Below are 27,500 nucleotides of genomic sequence, written 5' to 3' on the forward strand. Positions count from 1 at the left end.
AACCAGGTGAGACAGGTACGTTCCTACCGTACGCCCGCCCCACACCAGGTAACCTACATTGCCCCTCCCTTACCCCTTACTGTATCCACAAAACACAACACTACCCATAAACATCTACTTTACACATCAACAAACGTCCCTACTGTCTTCCCCGTTCCTCCCATAAACCAAATTCGTCTTCTCTCCCTCCTAACCAATCAAATTTGCCATTCCCAACTCTCATCAAAATTTGCCATCTCCAACTCAACATCAGAATTTGCCATCACCAATTCATCATCAGTCCCTCCTAAGGAGGGAGAGATGGAATCACCCCAATGTCTCATCCACGTCGTGATGCGTCTCACAAATCCACACAGCAATTCTCCTTTCCTGCAACACAGAACAAAGGAACACAGGTGTGGAGTCATCATCACCACCTCACGTAAGTGGCTGCGTATGGTGCGACAGGTTCATCAATCCTAACTATTTCCTAAATGACTTCAACAACTTTACATTACCCGGGGTCTTTCCCTGCCAATCCATTGGCCAACTTACACTATGGGTTCTAAAAACCAATTCCCATTGACCAAACTGTGGTGCTTCTCAAGTTGGGGTCTCACTCCCCCGATTCATCACTCGGTGCCCCCGCACAATTTCGGTGGCTGGGTCGTGTGACGCTCCCAGCTGGTCCGCCCACCTGCACACCTCCACCACTGTTGTTGCCTACCGAGCTCACCTGCTCCTCCCCCTAACCTAACTAACTGGGGAAGGCCCTCTCGCACTCTCACCCCCTCAGTGCCCTCTCTGGCACGGGCTGCCCGATCCACACCCGGGATCCTCAGGCACCCACTGACACTAACGGCTCCCAGAGCCCACCTGCGGCCTCACCTGGCCGACATCTAACAGTGGCGGAGTGCCCAAACATTCACACTCATACTAACAGGCCACACGACCAGCCAATTTCACCACACCAATGCACCCATCCACAATACCATTCTGCATCCGCACCACAAATGCCAATATCCAACCACAATTTACCTATACCTTCTAACTATTCTTTAAACTACCCTCCCCGGGTACTCGTGAAAAGGGGTCCACTCTTCCCCCATCCACTCCTTCGCACCATGCACACCACTCCGTACCACTTACTCCAACTCTCTCCACACCACTCATTCTCTGCTCCATATATTCCACACACCTGTACTTGCACACCTGTGCTCTCATACTTGGTGCCGCCTGCACCCTTCTCTCCCCCAAGCGCATTCGCGCTGATCCACAACACTCACTACTCATACACTGCTCCACACACCTGTCCAGTTCTCACACAGCATCATCTACTCTGTCTACTCCCTTCTAAAACTTGCGCTCCTCCGTCTTCCCTTACACTCAGCGCTCCCACGTCATTATCATCCACTCTAATCTACCTGCGTCCCCTCTACAGGTATCCTTGTCACTAACTAACCTTAATGTTACCTAATGTCATCTTCGCTAGATCCCTACACACAATATCCTAACCCACCCGGGCTAGTTTTCACTGCCATACACCCCATAAACCTAGTGCTCCTTTGCCCCCCCTCATGGGAAGGGTGGCAGGGATGCCACCCTTACCCACCGGGCCCATCGCTCATCAATCCCCCAGTCCTCTGGCACTAATAAGCCCCCCTTATTCAGAGGTACTGGGTCCCGCCTCGGCATCTAAAGCCGTGGCAATCCACGGGGGCGCCTGCTCGCTGGTGTAAGGCCTTATCCGGTCGGCGTGGACGATCCGAGGGAGGGCTCGTGGCCCCATTTTGATTTTTACTACCACGTCACAGACTTGCGACAGGACGACCCCCGGGCCTTGCCAGGGAGAGGTGAGTTTCGGGCACCTACCCTTCCTCCTCCGGGGATTGAAGAACCAAATCTTCATCCCCGGAGTGTACTGACTCCCCTGGCTCCGGTGGTCGTACCTGCACTTCATCTTTTCCCCCGCCAGATGGAGTTGGCGGTGGGCGAAGGCATGGACTAGCTCCATGCCTTCCTCTAGGTGACGTGCGTACCCCTCCCTCGGCGGGTTAACCACTGTGTCTGGCACGGGACCGCATAGTAAGTCGGCGGGAGCCCGTAACTCCCGCCCACACATAAGCAACGCTGGACTGCATGCGGTGGCCCCGTGCTGGCTGGTTCGGTAGGCCATGAGCAAATAAGGGAGATGTTCGTCCCAGTCATCCTGACGGGTGGCGGTGAACAGTGCCAGTTGTTGGATTAAAGTTCGGTTGAATCTTTCCACCATCCCGTCAGATTGAGGTCTTAAAGGCGTTGTTCTTGTTTTCCGAATTGACAGGAGACTGCACACATCTTTTAGCAATTTGCTCTCAAAATTTCGTCCCTGGTCGGTGTGCAACTCCTGTGGAATCCCATGCCGGCACACAAATCCTTCCACGAAGGCCTGCGCTACCACCCCTGCTTCTTGGTTGGGGAGGGCATAGGCCTCCGGCCACTTGGTGAAGTAGTCCATCACAACGAGGATGTACTTATTACCTAGGCGGGTGCGGGGTAGTGAGCCTAGGATATCCATGGCCACCCGCTCTAGGGGGGCCCCCACCTGGTGTAATTGAAGGGGGGCCCTCATCCTCCATGCTGGTCCCTTTTTGGCAGTACAGGCGTCGCATCTCCGACACCAGTCCTGTATGTCGCGCCCCATATTCACCAAATAAAACCTCCGGCGTACCTGCGATGTCGTCTTTGTCCTGCCCAAATGGCCGCCGGGGCGGGTACCATGCACCTGTTGCAATATATCGGTCTTAAATTTATTTGGGACTACCACCAGCCAGGAAGTTTTATCAGAGGGAACCTCCACCCACCTTGTTCATTTTCCTCGTCAGGTCCTCATGTACCGTCTGACACTCTTTTTTAATTACCCCTACGTCCTTTTTCATCTCCTTCTGTGTCGATTTTAAACCCTCTATTACCGCTGTGTTCTTCTTTACCTGGTCCCCCAACTCCTTTTGTCCCACTGTCAGTTGTTCTACTCCCAGCGTCAACTCCTCTATACCACCTTGCAATTTTACAGTCCCCTTTCTCACCTCCTTCTCCATGCGCTCCTTACAGTGCCTCACCTCCTCGCGCACTCCTCCGACCTCCTCACTCACACCTCTTCTGATCTCTTCTCCCATCACTTGCATCTCCTGCCCAGATGCCACCCTCATCTGCTCCATTTCCTCCCTGTGAGCATCCAATTTAGTTTCTACCCCCATTCTGACCCCCTCTATCTGCTGCCCCATTTTTTTAACTTCCCTTTCCGCTTGGTCCCTCATGTCCCTCAATTTGCCTTCCATACTGTTTTCTAACCCCTCTAACCCCTTTTTCATCCCTTCCATTTGATTCTCTTGAGCGGCCATTCTGTTTTCTACCCCCGTTAACCCCTCCTGTATATCCCCTAATCTATTGTCTAATCCCTCTATTCTACTCCCTAACCCTCCGATCTGGGCCCCCATGTCATTCCTTAAACCCCCGATCTGGTTTCCCATCCTTTGTTCTAACCGTTCCCCCATTTCTCCCATTTTGCCCCCCATTCTGCCCCCCAATCGCTCACTATCAGCCCTCATTTGCTCACTATCAGCCCTCATTTGGCCCTCCAATCGCTCCCCCTGAGCATCCATTTTTGCCATCATTTGAATCATAAAGACTCGCATGTACTCTGGCATCTCTGGCTCGGCTGCCGCGACCACGGGCGCAGCGCAATTTGGTACTGCTACGGTCACGGGCGCGGCAAAATTTGGTGCCGCTACACCCATGTGCGCGAGGACGCCATCTTGTGCGCCCGAAACCTCGTGCGCGAGGACGCCATTTTGCGAACCTGCCGCCCTCACTGCTTCGCTCTCCTCTTGTCCCTCAATTTGGTCCTGGATCGACCCTGCCTCACTCTCCTCTACCGGAACCCAGCCGTCTTGATCTGCCATAGCGCGACTTTCAAAATTCGGGTTTTTTGTAAAACAAAACAATTTCCAACTGCTTGTAATTTTGAGCGCGTTAAGCGCGCTTCGGGCCTCGTATCTCACTCCTCGACACCAATTGTTACGGATCGCGGATTACATGTTATTTCGACCGAGCGGTGGTGTATTACCGCGACCTAACAGTTATTCCCCGACTAGACCCCGATTCCACCCAAACGTTGACCAAATCGCGCTATGCTAAATCAATGATGGAAAGGACACAACGACTGGGATAAATGAAACGACGCCAGGGGTACAGTTCTCAAGACCTCCGGAGGAGGATATAATTACAGTGGGGGAGAAAAGGGGTAGATTACAAGGTAGTGAGGTAAAGGCACAGAAGAGATAGGCACTTAGTTACAATCTTATTTTATCCCAGACAGACCACAGACAAACGGAACAAGGCTGACTTACACAGGGATTGATGGCAGGGAAGGACAGGTAGTTCGATAGCACAAGGTGCACCTTGGCTCGGGGACAGGATCAAGCACGGTCCAAGAGATGCAGGGAGGCCTCACAGCGCTCGGAGGTGGCGTCTTTCTTTCTCCAAGCTCAGCGCGCATCTGACGTCACCTCCCTCGGCTGCGCATGCTCAACGGGGAGTGACACGCCCTCGGCTGGTTGGCTCCGCCCCAGATGGGACTGGTCCGCCGCTTCCATTGGGTGCGGGGGTTACCGGGCTCCGCCCCTGACGAGGAGCTGACAGGGAGCCCCTATTTGGTAACCCCGTCGAGCACATGTTTGATGGCGGCTCGTGGGGAAGGCCTCGTGCCCTCCCAACACCCCCTACCAACCAAGCCGGAGTGAGGACGCGCACTCCCTGTGCACGCCGCCGCCGTTGCTGTTGTTGTTTCTGAACCGTGAGGAAGAGCTGCGGGGAGGTATTGGGAGGTCCTAAACTTCCTAACGGTGCCATACAATCACATTCTGGTGCAACGAAGGGTCAGAATTAATGGAAACGAATCCTTAACTGACATAGACTAAGAATAACTAGCAAGATGTCCTATAGTTGTCTCCGTGAGATGCGGTGGACCTGGATGCGACATTTAATGGGGGGAAATAGGGGGAGGTCGGGTCTACAGAGTGTTGATTTACAGCCAATGGGATTAGGGAATGGGGGATTGGGGATAGTTGGGAAGTCTTGAGGAAATAGGGGAATATGTACAAGCGGATACGGATGGATGCAAATCCCATATCCGCAACAATATATATATATATATATATATATATATATATATATATATGGTATCTGTAATCTGGTTCTCCAACCTAATGAGCGGACAACATGACGTCATCGCCATGCACGTCCGCCTTGCCTGCAAAGTTCCAGAGGAACCATCTAGCAGTGCGTCATTACGGATTATAAATACAGATACTGTCACAAGTGCATGCAAAACTCACAGTTACCGACCTGGTTTCGCCCTTATTGGGGCTTCATCAGGGCAACGCAGTGAGGCTTTCCATACACTTGTAACTCTGTGACCCTTTCGGTTTTTATATCAGTCACTATGCGACCTTCATATCATCAGTGGAGAACCGCCAGCAAGGTGTCCCATACAGCTGCTGATGAGTATAGTTATACAGCTCTTATACAGCTCTTATAACTCTTTTACAGTTATACAGTTATACAGTTATACAGTTATATATACAGCTCCCATACATACTCCATATGATGAGTGGATACCAGAGATAACGTCACCGCGTGGCAGGCGGTGCTTATCGCTCCCAGCAAGGTGCAGCAGCAGCTGTATGGGACACCTTGCTGGCGGTTCTCCACTGATGATATGAAGGTCGCATAGTGACTGATATATATATATATATATATATATGTATATATATATATATATGTATGTATGTATGTATATATATATATATATGTATGTATGTATGTATGTATATATATATATATATATATATATATATATATATATATATATATATATATATATATATATATATATATATATTATATATATATATACACACAGTATATGGTAAAACATTGGGGAGGTTGGAATTATACATTTTTAAAGAAAGAAGACACTTCCAACCAGAAAGTAAAACTAGATCTACTCCGCAAATTTGATTAAACTAGGGCATGCCCGTACGTGGGTGCAATGCCCGTACGTGGGTACGTGGGTACGTGGGTGCGAGTACGGTGACAATCCACCCCCCCCCCCCTCTATTTACATGAAATGGTTTGGTCCATGAAATGTTTTGGTCCATTCGCAACGCCAAAGCGAACGGCGAACGGCTTGCGAGTACAGTGACAACCCCCCCCCCTCTATTTACATGAAATGGTTTGGTCCATTCGCAACGACCACAGAACCCCCCCCCCCTCTATTTACATGAAATGGTTTGGTCCATTCGCAACGCCAAAGCGAACGGCGAACGGCTAAATCGCCATAGCTCGGTAACTACTTGTCCGATTAATTTCAAACCTTGAAAAGGCACATCCTCGGGTCCCCAGCAATATACCTGGCAAGTTTAAAGTATATCGGACCCGTGGTTGTCGAGAAACAGCGGTCACAGACATACAAACATACAAACATACAAACATACACACAGAGATTACTGGAATTATAGATAGATAAGCCTGAAACCGGGTCTGCTCTTGCTTATTTGGTCAAATTTGCGGAGTAGATCTGGTTTTTACTTTCTGGTTGGAAGTGCGTCTTCTTTCTTTCAAAAAAAATTCAGTTAACATATACGTCCACACATAATAGGAATTAGCTTCCATTGTTTATAATATACAAACAGAAACGAGAGTATATTTCAGCCTGAAGATTTGCTATATTCTTAAAATCTATTACTTTTTATAAATGTCAAAACACCAGGATGGCCTGATTTTAGTTTCAATATTGGCCATATATTACATCATCAATCACAAACAATATTCATGGGGATGTTTCTTGGATGCTTTGGTTAAACATATAATCCAACTGGAGGTAGCGCATGAAAAGTATGAAATGTTAGATTGCAATGCCCTTTAAGTAAATAACTATTTCTCATTTCAGGAAAGAGATTTGAGTAAAAGATACACCGAAGCCTCAGTAGCGAATGAGCAACATCTCATCCTTCTCAAAAAGATGCAGAGCCTCCAGAAACAAGTGAGTTACATTGTGTTTTGTTTTCATCTTCTTGCACTTTCCTTACTCTTCCACGAGCCTTGCTCCTGTAAAGGAAATGCAACACTTGGATGTGGCTGCATTATTTCTGGAGGCATCACTCTGGTTGTTGAAGCTGTGCTCCCCACAAGTTAGGACAGGAATTTAGCAAATGTGCCAGGAAACAAACGCACCTTCAAAGGGATCTTCAAAATCCACAAGTGAATGCTACCAGATGGAACAGCTGGTTTTTAAAGTCCTTTCCTAGCCCAACCCTTTTGCTGATTTCAGTGTTTCCTCCCCTTCTCTCTCTACAGTATTAGAACCTTTTCTGTTCGTTTATTTTCTTGCTGGTTGTGTCCAATTGTTGCACCGCTACCCACTGCCAGTTTGACCCCGCTCTTCCATGAGGTAGAGGAAAGAGGAGAAGGATGTGTATGTCATGTAATTGGTAGAGGAAAACGTGTTTCTGAAAAAGTAAAGAAGAAAGGGCTTTTTCAGAAGAAGAAAAAAAAGGAAAAAAAGCCTTTGACTCCGTGCACCGAGAAAGCCTCTGGAAGATCATGGTTAGTTATGGAATCCCTCACAAAATTATCAGAATGGTACAGATCTTGTATGAGGATAGTGAGTGTGCAGTGCTGGAAGAGGGAGAGGAATCTAAGTGGTTCATGGTATAAACTAGAGTGAAGCAAGGAAATGTAATGTCCGGTTTTATATTTTTGCTAGTAGTAGACTGGATAATGAGGAAGACAACAGAAGGAAATAACACAGGGATAAGGTGGAAGTGTGCAACCAACCTGGAGGACTTGGACTTTGCTGATGACATTGCCCTTTTATCATCAAATTACCAACATATGTAAACGAAAGTAACAAAAATGAATCAATTCGCATAAAAAACAGGACACAAATAAACAATAATAAAACAGAGGCTTTGATGATCAATAATAGAAACAACAACATAATTCAAATTGGAGACCGACATGACATCCAAATGAAGTCGATAAGTACACCTACCTAGGGGCCATCGTCGACAAACAAGGAGGAGGGGAAGAAGATATTAGGAACAGAATTTGTAAAGCTATGGTATCCTTCATGAAACTCAAACAAATATGGAGCTCAAGCATTTATACATTGAAAAGGAAATGAAGACTGTTTAACTCACTTGTCAAATCAGTACTACTATATGGATGTGAGGCTTGGAAGATCAACAAAGGGGACAATCGGAAACTCGACACATTTATATTCAAATGTCTGCGCAGAATATTGAAAATTAGACGCCTTACATCGTATCAAATGAAGAAATACTCAAAATAACCAAAATGTTGAAGATCAGTGATGAAGTCAAGATCAGAAGATGGAAATGGATTGGACACGTGCTAAGAATGAATGATGATAACGGCTATGTGACAGCATTGTCATGGAAGCCTGAGGAAAGAAGGAAAGTGGGAAATGATATGCCTTCAAATGAAAACATTAAAGCAAAGTCCTTTAAATTAAATGTTGAATTTTGATGACAAAGGACAATATTAGCCAATAAATAACCAAAAGTGATAAACGAAAAAAAATGTAAAAAACGTGCTGATGCGGTGTATCTGCGTTAGCATTAGTGGTTTGTCTTTTTTCATCAACGTATGAGTCTCTTCTGAGCTCGCTTCTAGCTAAGACCTGTATCATATTACTTATATGTACGTATGTGTCGGAACTCGAAAAATATTTTCATGTGAGGGAGGAGTAGAGGGACAAGACTTGTAATGTAATGCTAATATGAAAATACGCATTGCGTAGAGTGACAATGGTCAGTCGTCGACAATGGTCAATGTTTATTTGAGAGATGTGAGCTACGTGGTGGTGTCGACTCTAAAGATAGTTAAAGTGTATTCAGCATTGTTTCCTGTCATTGCATAACGAAAATTAAGCCTTAATTTGAAGAAAGCCGGAAGAAGAAAAATAAAACGGAAATACGTCACGTTCTTCATTCCGCCGCCAGGCCAGACTGATTCGCTCAGAGCGATCACGTGATGTTCCATCCCGTCACACGTCACGTTTTTCCACCTTTTATGCGATCGTGTTTTGTATCGATTTTGTGCGATATGAATTAAATGTCTTTGAAACAGCTGTGAAACGTCTTTCCACAACCCTTCCGTAACCGATTGGAGCAGTTTATTGCCGCACAAAACGAGATCCGCGACGCGAGTTGGTCGAGTTGTTTCGCTCAGAGCGATCACGTGATGTTCTATCCTGTCACACGTCACACGTTTTTTCACCTTTTATGCGATCGTGTTTTGTATCGATTTTGTGCGATATGAATTAAATGTTTTTGAAACAGCTGTGAAACGTCTTTCCACAACCCTTCCGTAACCGATTGGAGCAGTTTATTGCCGCACAAAACGAGATCCGCGAAGCGAGTTGGTCGAGTCGTGCTGACAAAGATGGCGACATGGCGGCTTCACTTTTCACGGAGTATGAGCGTTCTATATAGTATTTTCAATTCAGTGCGCCCGTGATTTGTGGCATAGACATGACCATTGGGCCTTCACGGTGTGATTTGTGCGAGGCTTTTGTCCGAGTGAGCTTGAGTCGAGAGGGCGAATGTACGGGTTGGGAATGTATGGGTCTCCCTTCCCCCGCCCGGCAACGCCGGTACTGGAGGACGTCACAGGATCGGTGAGTCTCCAAAATCCGCTTCGTGCTGTTGCGAATATGCAGGACTATGTCCAATTGTTGTGCTGCTCTCCGACCATGAGAACTGCAACGTCATTGTTGACTGGCCATCCCCTTCCCTCCCCCTTCCCCCTCCCCCCTCCGTCCCCCCTTCCCTTCCCCCTCCACCCTACCCCTCCCCTTCTCCCCTCCCCCTCCCCTTCTCCCCTCCCCCTCCATTTCCCCCCTCCCCCTCCCCCTCCCTTTTCCTCTCCCCCCTCCCCTTCCACCTCCCCTTCCCCCTCCCCCCTCCCTTTCCCCCTCCCCCTCCCCCTCCCTTTCCCCCTCCCCCTCCCCCTCCCTTTCCCCCTCCCCCTCCCCCTCCCTTTCCCCCGCCCCCTCCCTTTCCCCCTCCCCCTCCCCCTCCCCTCCCCCCTCCCCTTTCCCCCTCCCCCCTCCCCCTCCCTTCCCCCTCCCCCCTCCCCCTCCCTTCCCCCTCCCCCCTCCCCCTCCCTTCCCCCTCCCCCTCCCTTCCCCCTCCCCCTCCCCCCTCCCCCTCCCCTTCCCCCCGTTCCCCTCCCCTCCCCCTCCCACCCCCTGCCCCTCCCCCCTTCCCCCCTCCCCTCCCCCCTCCCTCCTCCCCCCTCCCCTGCCGGGTACTTCTGCTAGTATGACATAAGAAGCAGAGATGATTCAAGGGGGAGGGGGAGAGTCTTTGCTGATTGAGACAAATAAAACAAAATGAGCAAAATGTGTCACAGACATGCTTTTCAATCGATGGTGGCGTTATGGCCTGTCCACATCCCTTTAAGCAGGAAGGTTGAACAAGTAGAGAATAGAAAAATGTTTAGCATTCTGAAGGGTGACATATGATTAATCATGTAATGATTATGAGAAACTGCACAAGGTAAAGTTCTCATAAGTTCAACATGTTGTTATAAATGCATTGATTCAACATCTCATAGGCACTTACTGCCATTTTATTTGCAGGGAAAAGAAACCAATGTGCAGCAAACACAAGCAAGAGGTGAGTGGACTGAAAAAGATGGCCAATCGGATCTGCAAAGGTTGTATGGTGAGGAAATGAACAAACGCAAGCATTTGGAGGGTGAGTTGGACAGCATTCAAAATAAGACAAGAGAAGAACATGAGACGTTGATTGTGCGTGAGAGGAAAATCAAAGAACTCGAGTTGAAATTGAGTCAACCAACAGATAGAGTGATTACTGATGAGAAGGTTATAATAAAAGAAGTAGCAATGGAAAGAAGAGATCTGGAAGAAGAACTGGAACAACTGAAAATAAAGTTAGCAGAAGAAAAGAATAGGAATAAAACAGCAAATGAAGAAATAACCCTCATAAAAGGGAAGAGTAATGCTCTGGAACAAACCAAACCAAAAATGGAAAATCAACATGTCACACAGACGGCTGTAAAATCAGATCCAGGGATGTTAAAGGAAACAGAACTGCTTAAACAAAGGCTGTCAGACCTGCAAAATGAAAATTCAGATCTGATACGGAAAGTAGAAAAAGAACAAAAAGAAACTGAAAACAAAATGCACCTGATGCAAAAGAAAATCCATGAACTTCAACAACAACCAAAACTGGATGAGAGGGTCATCATAAAGGAAGTAGCTAAAATTGAAAAAGATCCAGCAACAGAAGAGGAACTGACCAACCTGAGAAATGTGTTGGAAGATGAAAGAAAAAAGAATAAAGCAGTGAATGAAGAAATAAATCGCATTCAGAAGAAATATATCACTCTGGAACAAAGCAAACAAAAGGTGCTTCGAGAAGAGGTTGTGACACGTGACCCGGAGGTGGAAAAAGTCGTTGCCAACCTAAAAAAACAAGTTGCAGAGCTACAACATAAGCTAAGAGACAAAGAAACGGAAATTGACAGAGTGCAAAAAGAAATGCTGGAATACAAAAAGCAAACAAGTGAGGGAAAATCATCAAAGGAAACAGTCGAAAGAAATTTTGCTGCTTTACAGAAGAGAGTCCATGAAACTGAACATCAACCACCTACGTTAGATGAAAAGGTCATTATTAAGGAAGTAGCTAAAGTTGAGAAAGATCCTCAGATGGAGGAGGATTTGAGAAACCTCAGCAAAATGTTGGAGGATGAGAAGAAGAAGAATAAAGCAGCAAAAGAGGAAATCAACCTTGTTCAGAAGAAATATATTACACTAGAACAAGGAAAACCAAAAGAGGTTGTGAAAGCTGATCCTGAAGTTGAAAGAATGGCAGCAATCCTGAAAAAACAACTTGCAGATCGAGAGAAGGAAATAGACAGACTCCAAAAAGAAATGCTTGAATCCAAGAAGAAAGCAGATGATGAAAGATCATCAAAGGAAACTATCGAAAGAAATTTTACTATTTTCCAGAACAAAGTCCATGAAACCGAAAAACAACCACATATATTAGAGGAAAAGGTCATTATTAAGGAAGTAGCTAAAGTTGAGAAAGATCCTCAGATGGAGGAGGATTTGAGAAACCTCAGCAACATGTTGGAGGACGAGAAGAAGAAGAATAAAGCAGCAAAGGAGGAAATCAACCTGGTTCAGAAGAAATATATTACGCTAGAGCAAGGAAAACCAAAGGTGGTGACAAAAGAGGTTGTGAAAGCTGATCCCGAAGTTGAAAGAATGGCAGCTATCCTGAAAAAACAACTTGCAGATAGAGAGAAGGAAATAGAGAGACTCCAAAAGGAAATGCTTGAATCCAAAAAGAAAATTGATGAGGAAAGATCTTCGAAGGAAACAGTAGAAAGAAATTTTGCTGTTTTACAGAAGAGAGTCGATGAAATTGAAAAACAACCACCTACGTTAGATGAAAAGGTCATTATTAAGGAAGTAGCTAAAGTTGAGAAAGATCCTCAGATGGAGGAGGATTTGAGAAACCTCAGCAAAATGTTGGAGGATGAGAAGAAGAAGAATAAAGCAGCAAAAGAGGAAATCAACCTTGTTCAGAAGAAATATATTACACTAGAACAAGGAAAACCAAAGGTGGTGACAAAAGAGGTTGTGAAAGCTGATCCTGAAGTTGAAAGAATGGCAGCAATCCTGAAAAAACAACTTGCAGATAGAGAGAAGGAAATAGACAGACTCCAAAAAGAAATGCTTGAATCCAAGAAGAAAGCAGATGATGAAAGATCATCAAAGGAAACTATCGAAAGAAATTTTACTATTTTCCAGAACAAAGTCCATGAAACCGAAAAACAACCACCTATATTAGAGGAAAAGGTCATTATTAAGGAAGTAGCTAAAGTTGAGAAAGATCCTCAGATGGAGGAGGATTTGAGAAACCTCCGCAACATGTTGGAGGACGAGAAGAAGAAGAATAAAGCAGCAAAGGAGGAAATCAACCTTGTTCAGAAGAAATATATTACGCTAGAACAAGGACAACCAAAGGTGGTGACAAAAGAGGTTGTGAAAGCTGATCCCGAAGTTGAAAGAATGGCAGCAATCCTGAAAAAACAACTTGCAGATAGAGAGAAGGAAATAGACGGACTCCAAAAAGAAATGCTTGAATCCAAGAAGCAAACAGGTGAAGAAAGATCTTCAAAGGAAACAGTGGAAAGAAAATTTGCTGCTTTGCAGAAGAGAGTCTATGAAATTGAACAACAACCACCTACGTTAGATGAAAAGGTCATTATTAAGGAAGTAGCTAAAGTTGAGAAAGATCCTCAGATGGAGGAGGATTTGAGAAACCTCAGCAAAATGTTGGAGGACGAGAAGAAGAAGAATAAAGCAGCAAAGGAGGAAATCAACCTTGTTCAGAAGAAATATATTACACTAGAACAAGGAAAACCAAAGGTGGTGACAAAAGAGGTTGTGAAAGCTGATCCTGAAGTTGAAAGAATGGCAGCAATCCTGAAAAAACAACTTGCAGATAAAGAGAAGGAAATAGACAGACTCCAAAAAGAAATGCTTGAATCCAAAAAGAAAATTGATGAGGAAAGATCTTCGAAGGAAACAGTGGAAAGAAATTTTACTGTTTTACAGAATAAAGTCCATGAAACCGAAAAACAACCACCTATATTAGAGGAAAAGGTCATTATTAAGGAAGTAGCTAAAGTTGAGAAAGATCCTCAGATGGAGGAGGATTTGAGAAACCTCCGCAACATGTTGGAGGACGAGAAGAAGAAGAATAAAGCAGCAAAGGAGGAAATCAACCTTGTTCAGAAGAAATATATTACACTAGAACAAGGAAAACCAAAGGTGGTGACAAAAGAGGTTGTGAAAGCTGATCCTGAAGTTGAAAGAATGGCAGCAATCCTGAAAAAACAACTTGCAGATAGAGAGAAGGAAATAGACGGACTCCAAAAAGAAATGCTTGAATCCAAAAAGCAAACAGGTGAAGAAAGATCTTCAAAGGAAACAGTGGAAAGAAAATTTGCTGCTTTGCAGAAGAGAGTCTATGAAATTGAACAACAACCACCGACGTTAGATGAAAAGGTCATCATTAAGGAAGTAGCTAAAGTTGAGAAAGATCCTCAGATGGAGGAGGATTTGAGAAACCTCAGCAAAATGTTGGAGGACGAGAAGAAGAAGAATAAAGCAGCAAAGGAGGAAATCAACCTTGTTCAGAAGAAATATATTACACTAGAACAAGGAAAACCAAAGGTGGTGACAAAAGAGGTTGTGAAAGCTGATCCTGAAGTTGAAAGAATGGCAGCAATCCTGAAAAAACAACTTGCAGATAGAGAGAAGGAAATAGACAGACTCCAAAAAGAAATGCTTGAATCCAAAAAGCAAACAGGTGAAGAAAGATCTTCAAAGGAAACAGTGGAAAGAAAATTTGCTGCTTTGCAGAAGACAGTCTATGAAATTGAACAACAACCACCGACGTTAGATGAAAAGGTCATCATTAAGGAAGTAGCTAAAGTTGAGAAAGATCCTCAGATGGAGGAGGATTTGAGAAACCTCAGCAAAATGTTGGAGGATGAGAAGAAGAAGAATAAAGCAGCAAAAGAGGAAATCAACCTTGTTCAGAAGAAATATATTACACTAGAACAAGGAAAACCAAAGGTGGTGACAAAAGAGGTTGTGAAAGCTGATCCTGAAGTTGAAAGAATGGCAGCAATCCTGAAAAAACAACTTGCAGATAAAGAGAAGGAAATAGACAGACTCCAAAAGGAAATGCTTGAATCCAAAAAGAAAATTGATGAGGAAAGATCTTCGAAGGAAACAGTAGAAAGAAATTTTACTGTTTTACAGAATAAAGTCCATGAAACCGAAAAACAACCACCTATATTAGAGGAAAAGGTCATTATTAAGGAAGTAGCTAAAGTTGAGAAAGATCCTCAGATGGAGGAGGATTTGAGAAACCTCCGCAACATGTTGGAGGACGAGAAGAAGAAGAATAAAGCAGCAAAGGAGGAAATCAACCTTGTTCAGAAGAAATATATTACACTAGAACAAGGAAAACCAAAGGTGGTGACAAAAGAGGTTGTGAAAGCTGATCCTGAAGTTGAAAGAATGGCAGCAATCCTGAAAAAACAACTTGCAGATAGAGAGAAGGAAATAGATGGACTCCAAAAAGAAATGCTTGAATCCAAGAAGCAAACAGGTGAAGAAAGATCTTCAAAGGAAACAGTGGAAAGAAATTTTGCTGCTTTGCAGAAGAGAGTCTATGAAATTGAACAACAACCACCTACGTTAGATGAAAAGGTCATCATTAAGGAAGTAGCTAAAGTTGAGAAAGATCCTCAGATGGAGGAGGATTTGAGAAACCTCAGCAAAATGTTGGAGGACGAGAAGAAGAAGAATAGAGCAGCAAAGGAGGAAATCAACCTTGTTCAGAAGAAATATATTACGCTAGAGCAAGGAAAACCAAAGGTGGTGACAAAAGAGGTTGTGAAAGCTGATCCTGAAGTTGAAAGAATGGCAGCAATCCTGAAAAAACAACTTGCAGATGAACAACAGAAGCGCAGAGATAACGAGAAGGAAATAGACAGACTCCAAAAAGAAATACTTGAATCCAAGAAGAAAGCAGATGATGAAAGATCATTAAAGGAAACTATCGAAAGAAATTTTACTATTTTACAGGTGAAAGTCCAGGAAACCCAAAAACAACCACCTACATTAGAGGAAAAGGTCATTATTAAGGAAGTAGCTAAAGTTGAGAAAGATCCTCAGATGGAGGAGGATTTGAGAAACCTCAGCAACATGTTGGAGGACGAGAAGAAGAAGAATAAAGCAGCAAAGGAGGAAATCAACCTTGTTCAGAAGAAATATATTACACTAGAACAAGGAAAACCAAAGGTGGTGACAAAAGAGGTTGTGAAAGCTGATCCTGAAGTTGAAAGAATGGCAGCAATCCTGAAAAAACAACTTGCAGATCGAGAGAAGGAAATAGACAGACTCCAAAAAGAAATGCTTGAATCCAAAAAGCAAACAGGTGAAGAAAGATCTTCAAAGGAAACAGTGGAAAGAAAATTTGCTGCTTTGCAGAAGAGAGTCTATGAAATTGAACAACAACCACCTACGTTAGATGAAAAGGTCATCATTAAGGAAGTAGCTAAAGTTGAGAAAGATCCTCAGATGGAGGAGGATTTGAGAAACCTCAGCAACATGTTGGAGGACGAGAAGAAGAAGAATAAAGCAGCAAAGGAGGAAATCAACCTTGTTCAGAAGAAATATATTACACTAGAACAAGGAAAACCAAAGGTGGTGACAAAAGAGGTTGTGAAAGCTGATCCTGAAGTTGAAAGAATGGCAGCAATCCTGAAAAAACAACTTGCAGATAGAGAGAAGGAAATAGACAGACTCCAAAAGGAAATGCTTGAATCCAAAAAGCAAACAGGTGAAGAAAGATCTTCAAAGGAAACAGTGGAAAGAAAATTTGCTGCTTTACAGAAGAGACTCTATGAAATTGAACAACAACCACCGACGTTAGATGAAAAGGTCATCATCAAGGAAGTAGCGAAAGTTGAGAAAGATCCTCAAATGGAGGAGGATTTGAAAAACCTCAGCAACAAGTTGGAGGATGAGGAGAAGAAGAATAAAGCAGCAAAGGAGGAAATCAACCTTGTTCAAAAGAAATATATTACACTAGAACAAGCAAAACCAAAAGAGGTTGTGAAAGCTGATCCTGAAGTTGAAAGAATGGCAGCAATCCTGAAAAAACAACTTGCAGATAGAGAGAAGGAAATAGACAGACTCCAAAAAGAAATGCTTGAATCCAAGAAGCAAACAGGTGAAGAAAGATCTTCAAAGGAAACAGTGGAAAGAAATTTTGCTGCTTTGCAGAAGAGAGTCTATGAAATTGAACAACAACCACCTACGTTAGATGAAAAGGTCATTATTAAGGAAGTTGCGAAAGTTGAGAAAGACCCTCAGATGGAGGAGGATTTGAGAAACCTTAGCAACATGTTGGAGGACGAGAAGAAGAAGAATAAAGCAGCAAAGGAGGAAATCAACATTGTTCAGAAGAAATATATTACACTAGAACAAGGAAAACCAAAGGTGGTGACAAAAGAGGTTGTGAAAGCTGATCCTGAAGTTGAAAGAATGGCAGCAATCCTGAAAAAACAACTTGCAGATAGAGAGAAGGAAATAGACAGACTCCATAAAGAAATGCTTGAATCCAAAAAGCAAACAGGTGAAGAAAGATCTTCAAAGGAAACAGTGGAAAGAAAATTTTCTGCTTTGCAGAAGAGAGTCTATGAAATTGAACAACAACCACCTACGTTAGATGAAAAGGTCATCATTAAGGAAGTAGCTAAAGTTGAGAAAGATCCTCAGATGGAGGAGGATTTGAGAAACCTCAGCAAAATGTTGGAGGACGAGAAGAAGAAGAATAAAGCAGCAAAAGAGGAAATCAACCTTGTTCAGAAGAAATATATTACACTAGAACATGCAAAACCAAAAGAAGTTGTGAAAGCTGATCCTGAAGTTGAAAAAATGGCAGCAATCCTGAAAAAACAACTTGCAGATGAACAACAGAAGCGCAGAGATAACGAGAAGGAACTAGAGAGACTTCAAAAAGAAATGCTTGAATCCAAAAAGCAAACAGGTGAAGAAAGATCTTCAAAGGAAACAGTGGAAAGAAATTTTGCTGTTTTACAGAAGAGATTGAATGAAATTGAAAAACAACCACCTACATTAGATGAAAAGGTCATCATTAAGGAAGTAGCTAAAATTGAAAAAGATCCCCAAATGGAGGAGGATTTGAAAAATCTCAGGAAAATGTTGGAAAGTGAATATCAGAAGAATAAAGCAGCACATGAAGAAGTCACCTGCATTCAGAATAAATATCTTACTCTGGAACAAAGCAAGGCAAAGGAGATTGTAAGGGAGATTGTGAAACCTGATCCAAATACAGAAAGGAAAGTAATGAGTTTGGAAAAACAATTCAACAATGAGCAGAGAAGGTTGCAGGAAGCAGAAAACAACCTGAGTACTGCTCGAGAGGAAATCTTAAGACTGCGTAATCGCCCTCCAGAGGTAAAGTTACAAGATGTTATTAAGGTAGAGAGGGACCCTCAACAAGATAAAGAAATTTCAGAACTTCAATATCAGGTACAAGAAGAAAAGGATACATGTCATAGGCTTGAGAGAGAGGTTACCTTCTTAAAAGAAAAGCTTATCATTATTGAAAATACAGCGCCAAAAGTTGAAGTGAAGGAGGTCCTACGTGAGGTTGTTAAACCTGATCCTAAAACTGAACAACGAGCAGCCAATCTAAGTAAACAGCTGGAAAAGGAAAAATGCCTTGGAGAAAATCTGAAAACAGAAATAAACAACTTGCATTTGGAAATAGTAAAACTTCAAAACAAGGAGCCAGAAGTACATATACAAGAAGTTGTTAAACTTGAACAAAATCCTCAAACCCTTGAAGAACTTTCTCGTTTGAAAGAACTTTTGGATGATGAAATTAAAAAATCTTCAAATGTGAAAAGACAACTACTAAACTTGCAAAGTAATTATGATACCTTGGCAACTGAAAAAGCAAAAGTGGAAGTGAAAGAAGTTGTCCGCGAAGTCATTCGACCTGATCCTGAAACTGAAAAAGTCACATCACATTTAAGGATCGAACTGCAGCGAATGAAAAGGGAGGTAGGTGATAGAAACATGGACATTGAAAACTTGAAAGAGCAAATAATTGCTTTGAAAAACAAACCACCAGCAATTCAGACAAAAGAAATAATAAAGGAGATTGTTAAGTATGAAAGAAGTACAGCTGATGAAGAGGAGCTGTCAAACATTAGAGATGACTTCGACAAAGAATCAAAGAAACGAATGGATGCAGAGCTTGAAATCACAAAACTTCATGGAAAAATATTTAATCTTGAAAACCGACAACCAGAAATCCAAGAGAAGGTTGTTGTACAAAAAAGTGTAGAGTACAAAACTGATCCTGCCCTTGAAGACAAGGTCAATTCGTTTCAAAGAGCTTTAGAGCAAGAACAAAAACTACACCACCTCGCAGAGGAAAACCTCCAAAACACCCGTGAAAGAGTAACTGACCAACTAACGGAAATTAAATTGTTGAATGAACAGCTCAAAAATAAGTATCAAATTGAGCATGAACTAAAACAACTCGAGCTCCAAATTGCAAAACTAAAAAAGCAAAAGGAGGAAGCAGAAAACAATGTACAAATCAAAGAAGTCGTCAAATTTGAAAAGGATCCCACCGTTGTCGAAGAAGCAAATAATCTCAGATATGAACTTCAAAATGAGAAAAGAATGCGCAACAACATTGAAAATGACAACCAGAACCTAATGGCCAAAGTAAGAGAGCTTGAAATGCAGGGTGAAAAGGAGAAAATTGTTTACCAAGAGGTGGTAAAGATTGAGAGAGATGAAGCAGTTGATCAGGAGCTGTCCAAATTTAAAAGTTTGTATCATGAAGAGACTGAACTGAGCAGGTCAAAACAGGTTGAAATTGAAAGACTGGCCATGCAGTTGTCCAAGCTCATCGGAGATATGGAAGGGTTAAGATTACGGGTGACTGATAATGAATTGTTGATTAGCTCAAAAGACATGGAACTTGTTCAGCTGCTGCGTAAAGTGAATGATCAGGAAGGTAAACAGGAAAAGGAAAAAATTGAAGAGATGAGAAAAAGTTCTCACATTTGTAAAAGGGTAACAGTTGTCCATCCAGACACGGGAATTAAGTTATCTCCTTATGAAGCCTACAAAGCGAATCTCATTGACTGGAATACATATGAGAAATTACAAAATCAGGAGAAAGAATGGGAACTCATCACAATTACTGGTTCGAAGGGAAAAAGTACCATCCTTCGGGATCACAAATCCGGACAAGAATATTCTATCGATGAAGCAATCAAACAAGGCTTTATCAGTGAAAATGACATACAGAGGTATGAAGGCGGAGAGCTGTCAATCACAGACATAGCTGCAAAAATTGCAGGGCCCGCAGAGGATATCCTCGACCGATTCAAAAGGGGTCAAAAAATAGAAAGCCACGAATTATTCTATGCCATTGCAGTCGCAATGCTTTCAGAAGGTCATCCAATAGCTGGTGTATATGATATGAGCAATGAAACAAAAATGTCCGTACAAAGTGCAGTCCACGAAGGACTTATTGACACTCAAACTGGCCAGAGACTTCTTGAAGCGCAAGCAGCCACCGGTGGTATCATTGACATAAATACCACGGAGAAGTGTTCAGTGCACCAAGCCTTAGACAGAGGATTGGTTAGATCTAGTGACATACAGAAACTCATCAGTGCTCAGAAAGCTTTTACTGGCATTGAAGATGCTGTAACACGAGAAAGGTTGTCTGTTGGTGAAGCTCTCCAGAGGGGCTGGTTGTATGAGGACGCAGCGTACAGATACCTTGAGGCCCAGCACGTAACTGGGGGATTAGTCGACCCATCAAAAAGTGGAAGGGTCCCTGCACAGGAGGCCAAAGAAAAAGGTACTATCAGCAGTGCTGTGGAAAGTCACCTGAACGACGAGACTTCCTACATCAAGGACATCACCGATCCCTTAACAAAGGAGCAAATTACATACAAGCAAGCCCTGGACAACTGCACTATGGATGAAAGTACTGGATTACCATTGCTGAAAGCCAATGCTGAGGCAAAACCACTCCTTGACTTTTAAGGACAACTTCAAATTTCTTGAATACATTTGGAGAAATTGTTTCTCTGTATTAACACAAACTACTGTAAGGTCATAGCCTTCCGTATTGTTTTACTTCAACAGTGGAGTCTTTTTTTATTACTTGGTCTCAGAGTGTGTCGTTTATGGGTATACCCTAAAATAGGCTTCACTGTGTACTATTAAACAGTGAAAATACTTGTGACTAATGTAAGGAAGTCAGAGTCACGTGATGACAGAAAGTGCATGTTTTTATATTTTAAACTTTTGTGACTCTGGGTTGAACTTGTGATGTATTTGAATGTAGTGATTTGTGTTGTGAATTTATTCAAATCGTATGAATAATTTGGGTTAATGTTATCGTGAAATTGACTGCATGGCACAACTGCATTTTGGAAATAAATGTTTGAGTTAAACAAAACATTTTTATCGGTACTCTCATCACTCAATGCCTTTTTTCTTGTATATTTTGGTCAATGCTTAAACTCTTCCTTTATTCCTCTTTTGGCGGTGATACTTTTTACTTTTAATAAGAGAAGGATGTTAAAGTGCAAAGGGTGTCTGAAAGCAAATTTTGTACTTTTCAATGGTTCTTTACGGTGTCTTTTTTTGGACTTCTTTGTTTTTTCCTCCCTAACTGTAAATTAATGTACATTGTGTTTTACATGTGATTCGTCACTCGAGTGAACCTGAACAAATAAATGATTAATGAAGCTTTTTTTTTTCTCTCTCTCTCTCTCTCTCTCTCTCTCTCTCTATCTCTATCTCTATCTCTCTCTCTCTCTCTTTCTTTCTCTCTTTCTTTCTCTCTCTTTCTCTCTTTCTTTCTCTCTTTCTCTCTTTCTCTCTTTCTTTCTCGCTTATTCCTCTCAAAATACCGACTTTCTCTCTCATCATAACATTTGTGTTCACACTGCATTGGATTGATTAATGCACAGAGTATGGTGGATGATCAAGATTTGAAACAATACTGGATGTAAAGGGTGGCCTGGAAGTCGCTTTACCCCTGATATGTTTCTCGCACACTCACGCCAGACAACTCTTTGTCAGGCTTCATCAAGGTGAAAGGAGAATGATGGAGTAGATACAGATACTGGTACAATCACTGATTAATTATTGTAAGTACAATGCTGTATATATTTTATTGGGGAGGGATAAACAGACTTACAGGGCATTCTATACAGTGCAAAGTTATCCACCCACAGTGAAACTTCGAAAAAGAAAGTACCATCAACTAATACACATCACAAAATGGTGCTGAGGTAGTACACTTGCCTTTGTGCTGCCTCGTTGGTTCAAACCTCAACTTGAGTATCAACTGTTGCATTCGGGGTTTGCAGTAATGGAAGCAGAGCCGGTTGTAATGTCTGCTAGTATTAGTTGGTGGATGTTAACCATCCACCATCATACACCAATGTGTCTTTTGCAAAGTCAGGTCAGATGAGGTATGGGGGCATGCGCCGGAGCAGCGATTCGCCGCATCCACTTTCCGACGATACTCCAGGGGCCTCTGTCTGGCCATCCCCCAGGCTGATGCCTGGCCCATCCCTATCTCCATGAGATGCTGATCAACCTGCTGCAACCACGAGGCACACGGTCGGCTCGTTGGCCTCCTCCACTCACTTGTCTCCCTTGCTGAGAGTATCTGGTGAGCTGGATCAGCGTCCGGAAAACGAGCCACATGTCCATACAGCCGCAGCTGATGCTCATGGACCATGCAGGTAACGACTCTCATCTGAGTCTCTCTCGGCAACCGCTCGTTGGACACAAAGTCCGAACAGCGATAGCCAAGGATTCTCCGAAGAGGTTTTGTTCCGACGGAGTTAAGTGCAAAAGTGTAACCAAATTGTTGGTTTTGCAAAGTGTAACCGAATTATCGTCGGCACCCTGAACAAATTACAAATTGTTGTCCAAATCACTCTTACTATGTCTCTCCGAAAAGATCGACTGGACAACCCTCCCATCTACTTTCTCAACAATCCTCTCCAAGAAGTTCTGTCGCTCAAGCTTTTGGGTCTCACCATCTGCCATGATCTTTCTTGGGAAAACCACATTTCCAAGCTGGCCTCCAAAGCCAGTCGCCGACTGGGCATCCTCCGTCGTGCGAAGTCCTTCCTAGGCACACCTGAGCTCCTCACCACATACAAGGCTTTCATCCGCAGCTCAATGGAATACTGTTCTCCCCTATGGGCTGGTGCTCCTGCCTCACACCTGGCTCGGCTTCACGCTGTTGAATCCAAAGCTTTCAGAATCATTGGAATCTCCCGCGATGAAGCTATCTCTGAGGGCCTTTCACTCACTCACCGCAGGCAGGTAGGTGGTCTTTCTGTCTTCTACCGACTCCTCTCCGACCTTGCTCCCCCAGCTCTCTCTGTGCTCTGTCCCCCAAATATTCCTACAGGTCGCACAAGATCTGCCAGCCACCCTCTGATGGTTAAACTGCCGAAATCTCGGCTCTCTGCTCACCTTCACTCTTTCATTCCTCTTTTCTCCCGCCTCTGGAACAAACTCCCACACTCACTTCAATCACACTCCTCCCTCCAGGTCTTCAAAACAGCTGTTCACCACCATCTCTTATCTTCCCCCATCCAAAACCTTGATCTTTTCTACCCCCACTAATTCACCCCAGATCCACCTTGTTTGAAATTCCAACTTCTTTCCTGGAAGTCTTGGCAGTGTCCATATGTTTTATACCTCTCCCACCCCCCCCCTTCCCATGCCTCCCCCCCAAAGCCCTCTCCCTCCCACAGTTCTCTCGATGTCTCCATGTCTCTCGGTCCCTGCTCTCAAATGTTGTGTTTGTGTCCTTCCCCCTCTCTCCCCATCTTGTCTACCGCTCCCGATGTTATTTGTTTTGTGTGTCTGTTTGTCTTTCTGTGTGATTAATGTTCGCTCTTTCACGAGCCTCGATCTTGTATACAAAAAATATATATATAATCACCAGTTGGCATTATCCATTGTATACAGAAAAAAATAAAGGCACAGCCAACCACAAATGCACCCAAAATGTGATGAGAATTGAACGTGGGTTCCTTATACGAGCCGGGGGACAAAGACAGACAAAAAACAGGTTCACAAAATACCGATGGTTCAAGTGGGAAGGACTGCATACAAAAGAAGAAAAGGAGGAATAACACAAAAACGAGTAACAATGACCTGGATAAAAATAGCATTAGAAATAATCAATGTGCGTAGAGCGTGGATTTGCATGGGTGAGTGCATGATGTAGTGATGGGCAGCGCATTTGAAAGAGTTACGTGAGGAAGATGAGACAATGGACAAAGGGAGAAGATGAAAGAATGGACAAAGGGAGAAGATGAAAGAATGGACAAAGGGAGAGATGAGACAATGTACAAAGGGAGGCAATGGATGAGACAATGGACAATTCCACAATCACGAGAATAAGGGGATGAATGAGTGTGGGTGTTCAATGAGTCTGGACTCTGGGCAGGTGAACAGGTAAGGGTTTACTGAAGAATACCTGTCTTTGGGTAGGTTGGGGAGGGCAGAGATATCGTAAAGGAAGAGCAAGGCCAGATGGATCCTTTTATAAAAATACCAATGTGCCACCGGTGTGAGAGTAACAGACCCTGGTAATCTACCTCATTGGGTTGCTTTGTATGGTATTCTCTTTCATGCTCTACTTGTAAGAGGTGCTAGCATTCCTCAGCAATACATTCAGGAAGCATCCTTGTTCTTCATTGGACACATTGAAATTATGACAACAGGGTGATGATATATGAGGGGGTGGGGGTGGAGAGGTGCATGCAGTGTGCCATCTACGGGTACTTTTGCCCATGAATCAACATTGTACGTAGCATATGGGTTGGCGCAGGTGACTGAACTGTGTATGCAATACCTCGTCATTCACTTCACCTTACCACGTCACTCACTAGGCATTGCCACGTTGTAAAAAGACGTGTGTGAACACCGTGGGGCCACACCGCAGGTCTCTCTCAAAATACCACACATCTCTTTGCTGGTGGGAATACCAAGAGAGGAGGGAGCGAGGAGTGGAGGGGTTGGTAGGGAGTGAGAAGGGGATCAGAGCCATATAATTCTAGAGATTGGTGAACTTAACAATAGGTGCCATATGTTGTCACCCAAATATTCACGTACAGTGCAGCATTAATTATGTAATATTGGAACGTACCTTTGAGATTTTTAGATCTTTCAGATCCCTTAGACCTTTCAGACCCATACAGACTGTTGATTTTAGACCATTTAAACCCTCAGACTCCTTAGGGATCTTAGACCTTTACCAACTTTTGAATTTAGACTCTTCAGAAATTCAGACCCTTAAAACCCTTGACCTCTTGGAGCTTTAACTTTTCACCCTCAATATCCCTTAAGATCCTCAAGACATTAAGACCTCATTAGACCCTGAAGACTGTTTAGATGACACTTGAGAGTTTAGACCCTTTAACCCCTCAACACCTCAGCAAGTAAAAGCCATCTCATGTAAAACAAGCCGGACGGATGTTGCATCCGTCCGGCGAAAGTCTAACAGCGGCGTAGCCGGGCTTATTTGATACTTGAGGTGAAGAGGATAGTCTGACCTGGGTGGAGATACCAGTTAGCAAATAATGTAAGTATTAAATTATTTTGAGGTACTCTGTCTCAAAGCTGTCTGTCACCATGGAAGTGAAGATATTGCATTGAGACAATGGTTTATTCTATATGTTGGTCAGTTGTTCAACACTATCAAAGTGACCTCAGCACCATCCCGACACACACCACTGTGTGTGTTGCGGAATGAGGTGTTTTACAGAGGCCGGAGTGCAAATCCTGCCACCAACCTCCTTGGGGGAGGGTCCAGTGAGTTGGTACTCATTTTGCCGACCTCGGAAGGATGACAGGCGGAGTCAACCTCACCTGGTGTTAATTCAACAGCTGTCCGGGATTCGAATTCGGGCCCCGAGGATCCCAAGCCCTCCACCCTAACCGTTAAGCCAACACCAGGCTTAGGGTGGTTGGAGGCAGTCATAAGAAATGCTTCAATGTTTGAAGAGCCCTTAATCAAAGTTTTAATTATACATGATCTGGGGGGCAAGCACCCCCCCCCCCCACCCCATCATATATCATCACCCTGTTGTCATAATTTCAGTTCCCCCCAATCTTCAAGTGTGATAATTTGCCCCAACCAGGTATATGACGTAATATATGAACGTTCCCTGAAGGGTGTTGAAAGAAACATACCTGGAAAAGCCAAATGGCATGACATTCTACCTTTCAGAAGCGTAATTATCGGCTATAAAACTGACCCAATATGTAGGATAAATATGTGAGGGATGTAGTGGTAATATTTGTGTACATAAACAATGGGATGTCCACACATTGACCACTTGTAAATATTTAATATCACTGGAAAAGCTCACTCGATTGACAAAAAGGTTACAACAGAGATACAGAGTCGAGCCGGCTTACACAGCAACAGGAACCACGAATCGAGCGAGTCTTCTGTCGGTTCAGCTGTATTCACTCCCTTTATCGTGAATGAAGACAAAGGATAAGATTTGGTCGGGTCGTCTTCAAAGTGGTAGGAAGTAGGGAGGGGGAGATCAGAGGACGGGGAGTTCTTGATAATACATTAGGAAGCAGGGATAGGGAGATCGGAGGACGGGGATTTCTTGATAGCACATTAGGAAGCAGGGATAGGGAGATGGGAGGACGGGGATTTCTTGATAACACATAAGGAAGTAGGGATAGGGAGATCGGAGGACGGGGATTTCTTGATAACACATTAGGAAGTAGGGATAGGGAGATCGGAGGACTGGGATTTCTTGATAACACATTAGGAAGTAGGGATAGGGAGATCGGAGGACGGGGATTTCTTGATAACACATTATCTCGCCAGTTGGTCAACATGGAATTCAATTGAATTGCCTCACACGATGTCCCATGAGTCGCCAGTAAGAGGAGATAAAGTCTTTCTCGAATCTCATTTCTCAAACTGGTATTTACACAGCGCTGGAGAAGAGAGATATGTAGATGTGGTCTCCATTTCAAAGGTCATCTCTTGGCGCATGACCAAAGTCTCAGTTATACTTTCAAATCCCTGAACTGATCCACACACCAAATATCTCGCACACCTTTCGATGGTGTGCGAGATATTTGATGATCGAATCGTGTCCATTTTGCTTTCCAGTCCATCCTTCATTTCTCTCATTTCTCAGGTGGATTTGTTCCCCTGGGTATCCATTTTGCCCCCCATTTCTTTTATGTCCTCACCCGTCTTGAACATAAAGGCCCTCATTTGTGCCATAAATAGGCCCCAGTCCACTGGCACTGCGGGCTCGGCTGGCGCTGCCACGTGCGAGGCGCCGCCATTTTCTTCGCCAGCTACCACCCCCTCATCAATTTCCTCCTCTTCTACCAACCCTTCCTGTTGGTTCTGGGTCATCAATTCCTCCTTATCATCTACCCCCACCGGCATTCGACCGCCTTGGCTAGCCATGGTACGAATATAAATTTGGTTCTTAAACTAAATTTCGTCCGCTCGTAATTTCGAGTGCGTGAAGCACACTCCCGGTCCAATCCCACTCCCGGACACCAAATGGTACGGTTTTCGCGCGACCCTCCTGCCCTTACCAAGGGGGGATTAAGCCCCTTGTTCTACTTGGGTCGGCGCAACCCCGAGATTTGAATGGCCACTCCCGGGCAGATGCAAGGTAGGGTTTCGGGACGATGTTCGCACGTACCTAAGTACCTGCGCCGCCGCTGA

At 43.8% G+C, this 27,500-nt stretch overlaps 1 protein-coding gene across 1 annotated transcript in view; it reads left to right on the forward strand.

The window, feature by feature from the left end:
• Positions 1-21,197, forward strand: part of LOC137426745 (uncharacterized) — an 89,944-nt gene extending 68,747 nt beyond the window's left edge. The window contains exons 21-22 of the mRNA XM_068115574.2: positions 6,971-7,063; positions 10,691-21,197. Of these exons, the coding sequence (XP_067971675.2) occupies positions 6,971-7,063; positions 10,691-20,779 (10,182 nt within the window). The 3' untranslated portion in view covers positions 20,780-21,197. The remainder of the gene's footprint in view (positions 1-6,970; positions 7,064-10,690) is intronic.
• Positions 21,198-27,500: the final 6,303 nt, after the last annotated feature.

The sequence above is a fragment of the Myxine glutinosa genome, chromosome 5 (genome assembly GCF_964187855.1).
Source record: "Myxine glutinosa chromosome 5, kmMyxGlut1.1, whole genome shotgun sequence".
Taxonomy (NCBI): domain Eukaryota; kingdom Metazoa; phylum Chordata; class Myxini; order Myxiniformes; family Myxinidae; genus Myxine; species Myxine glutinosa.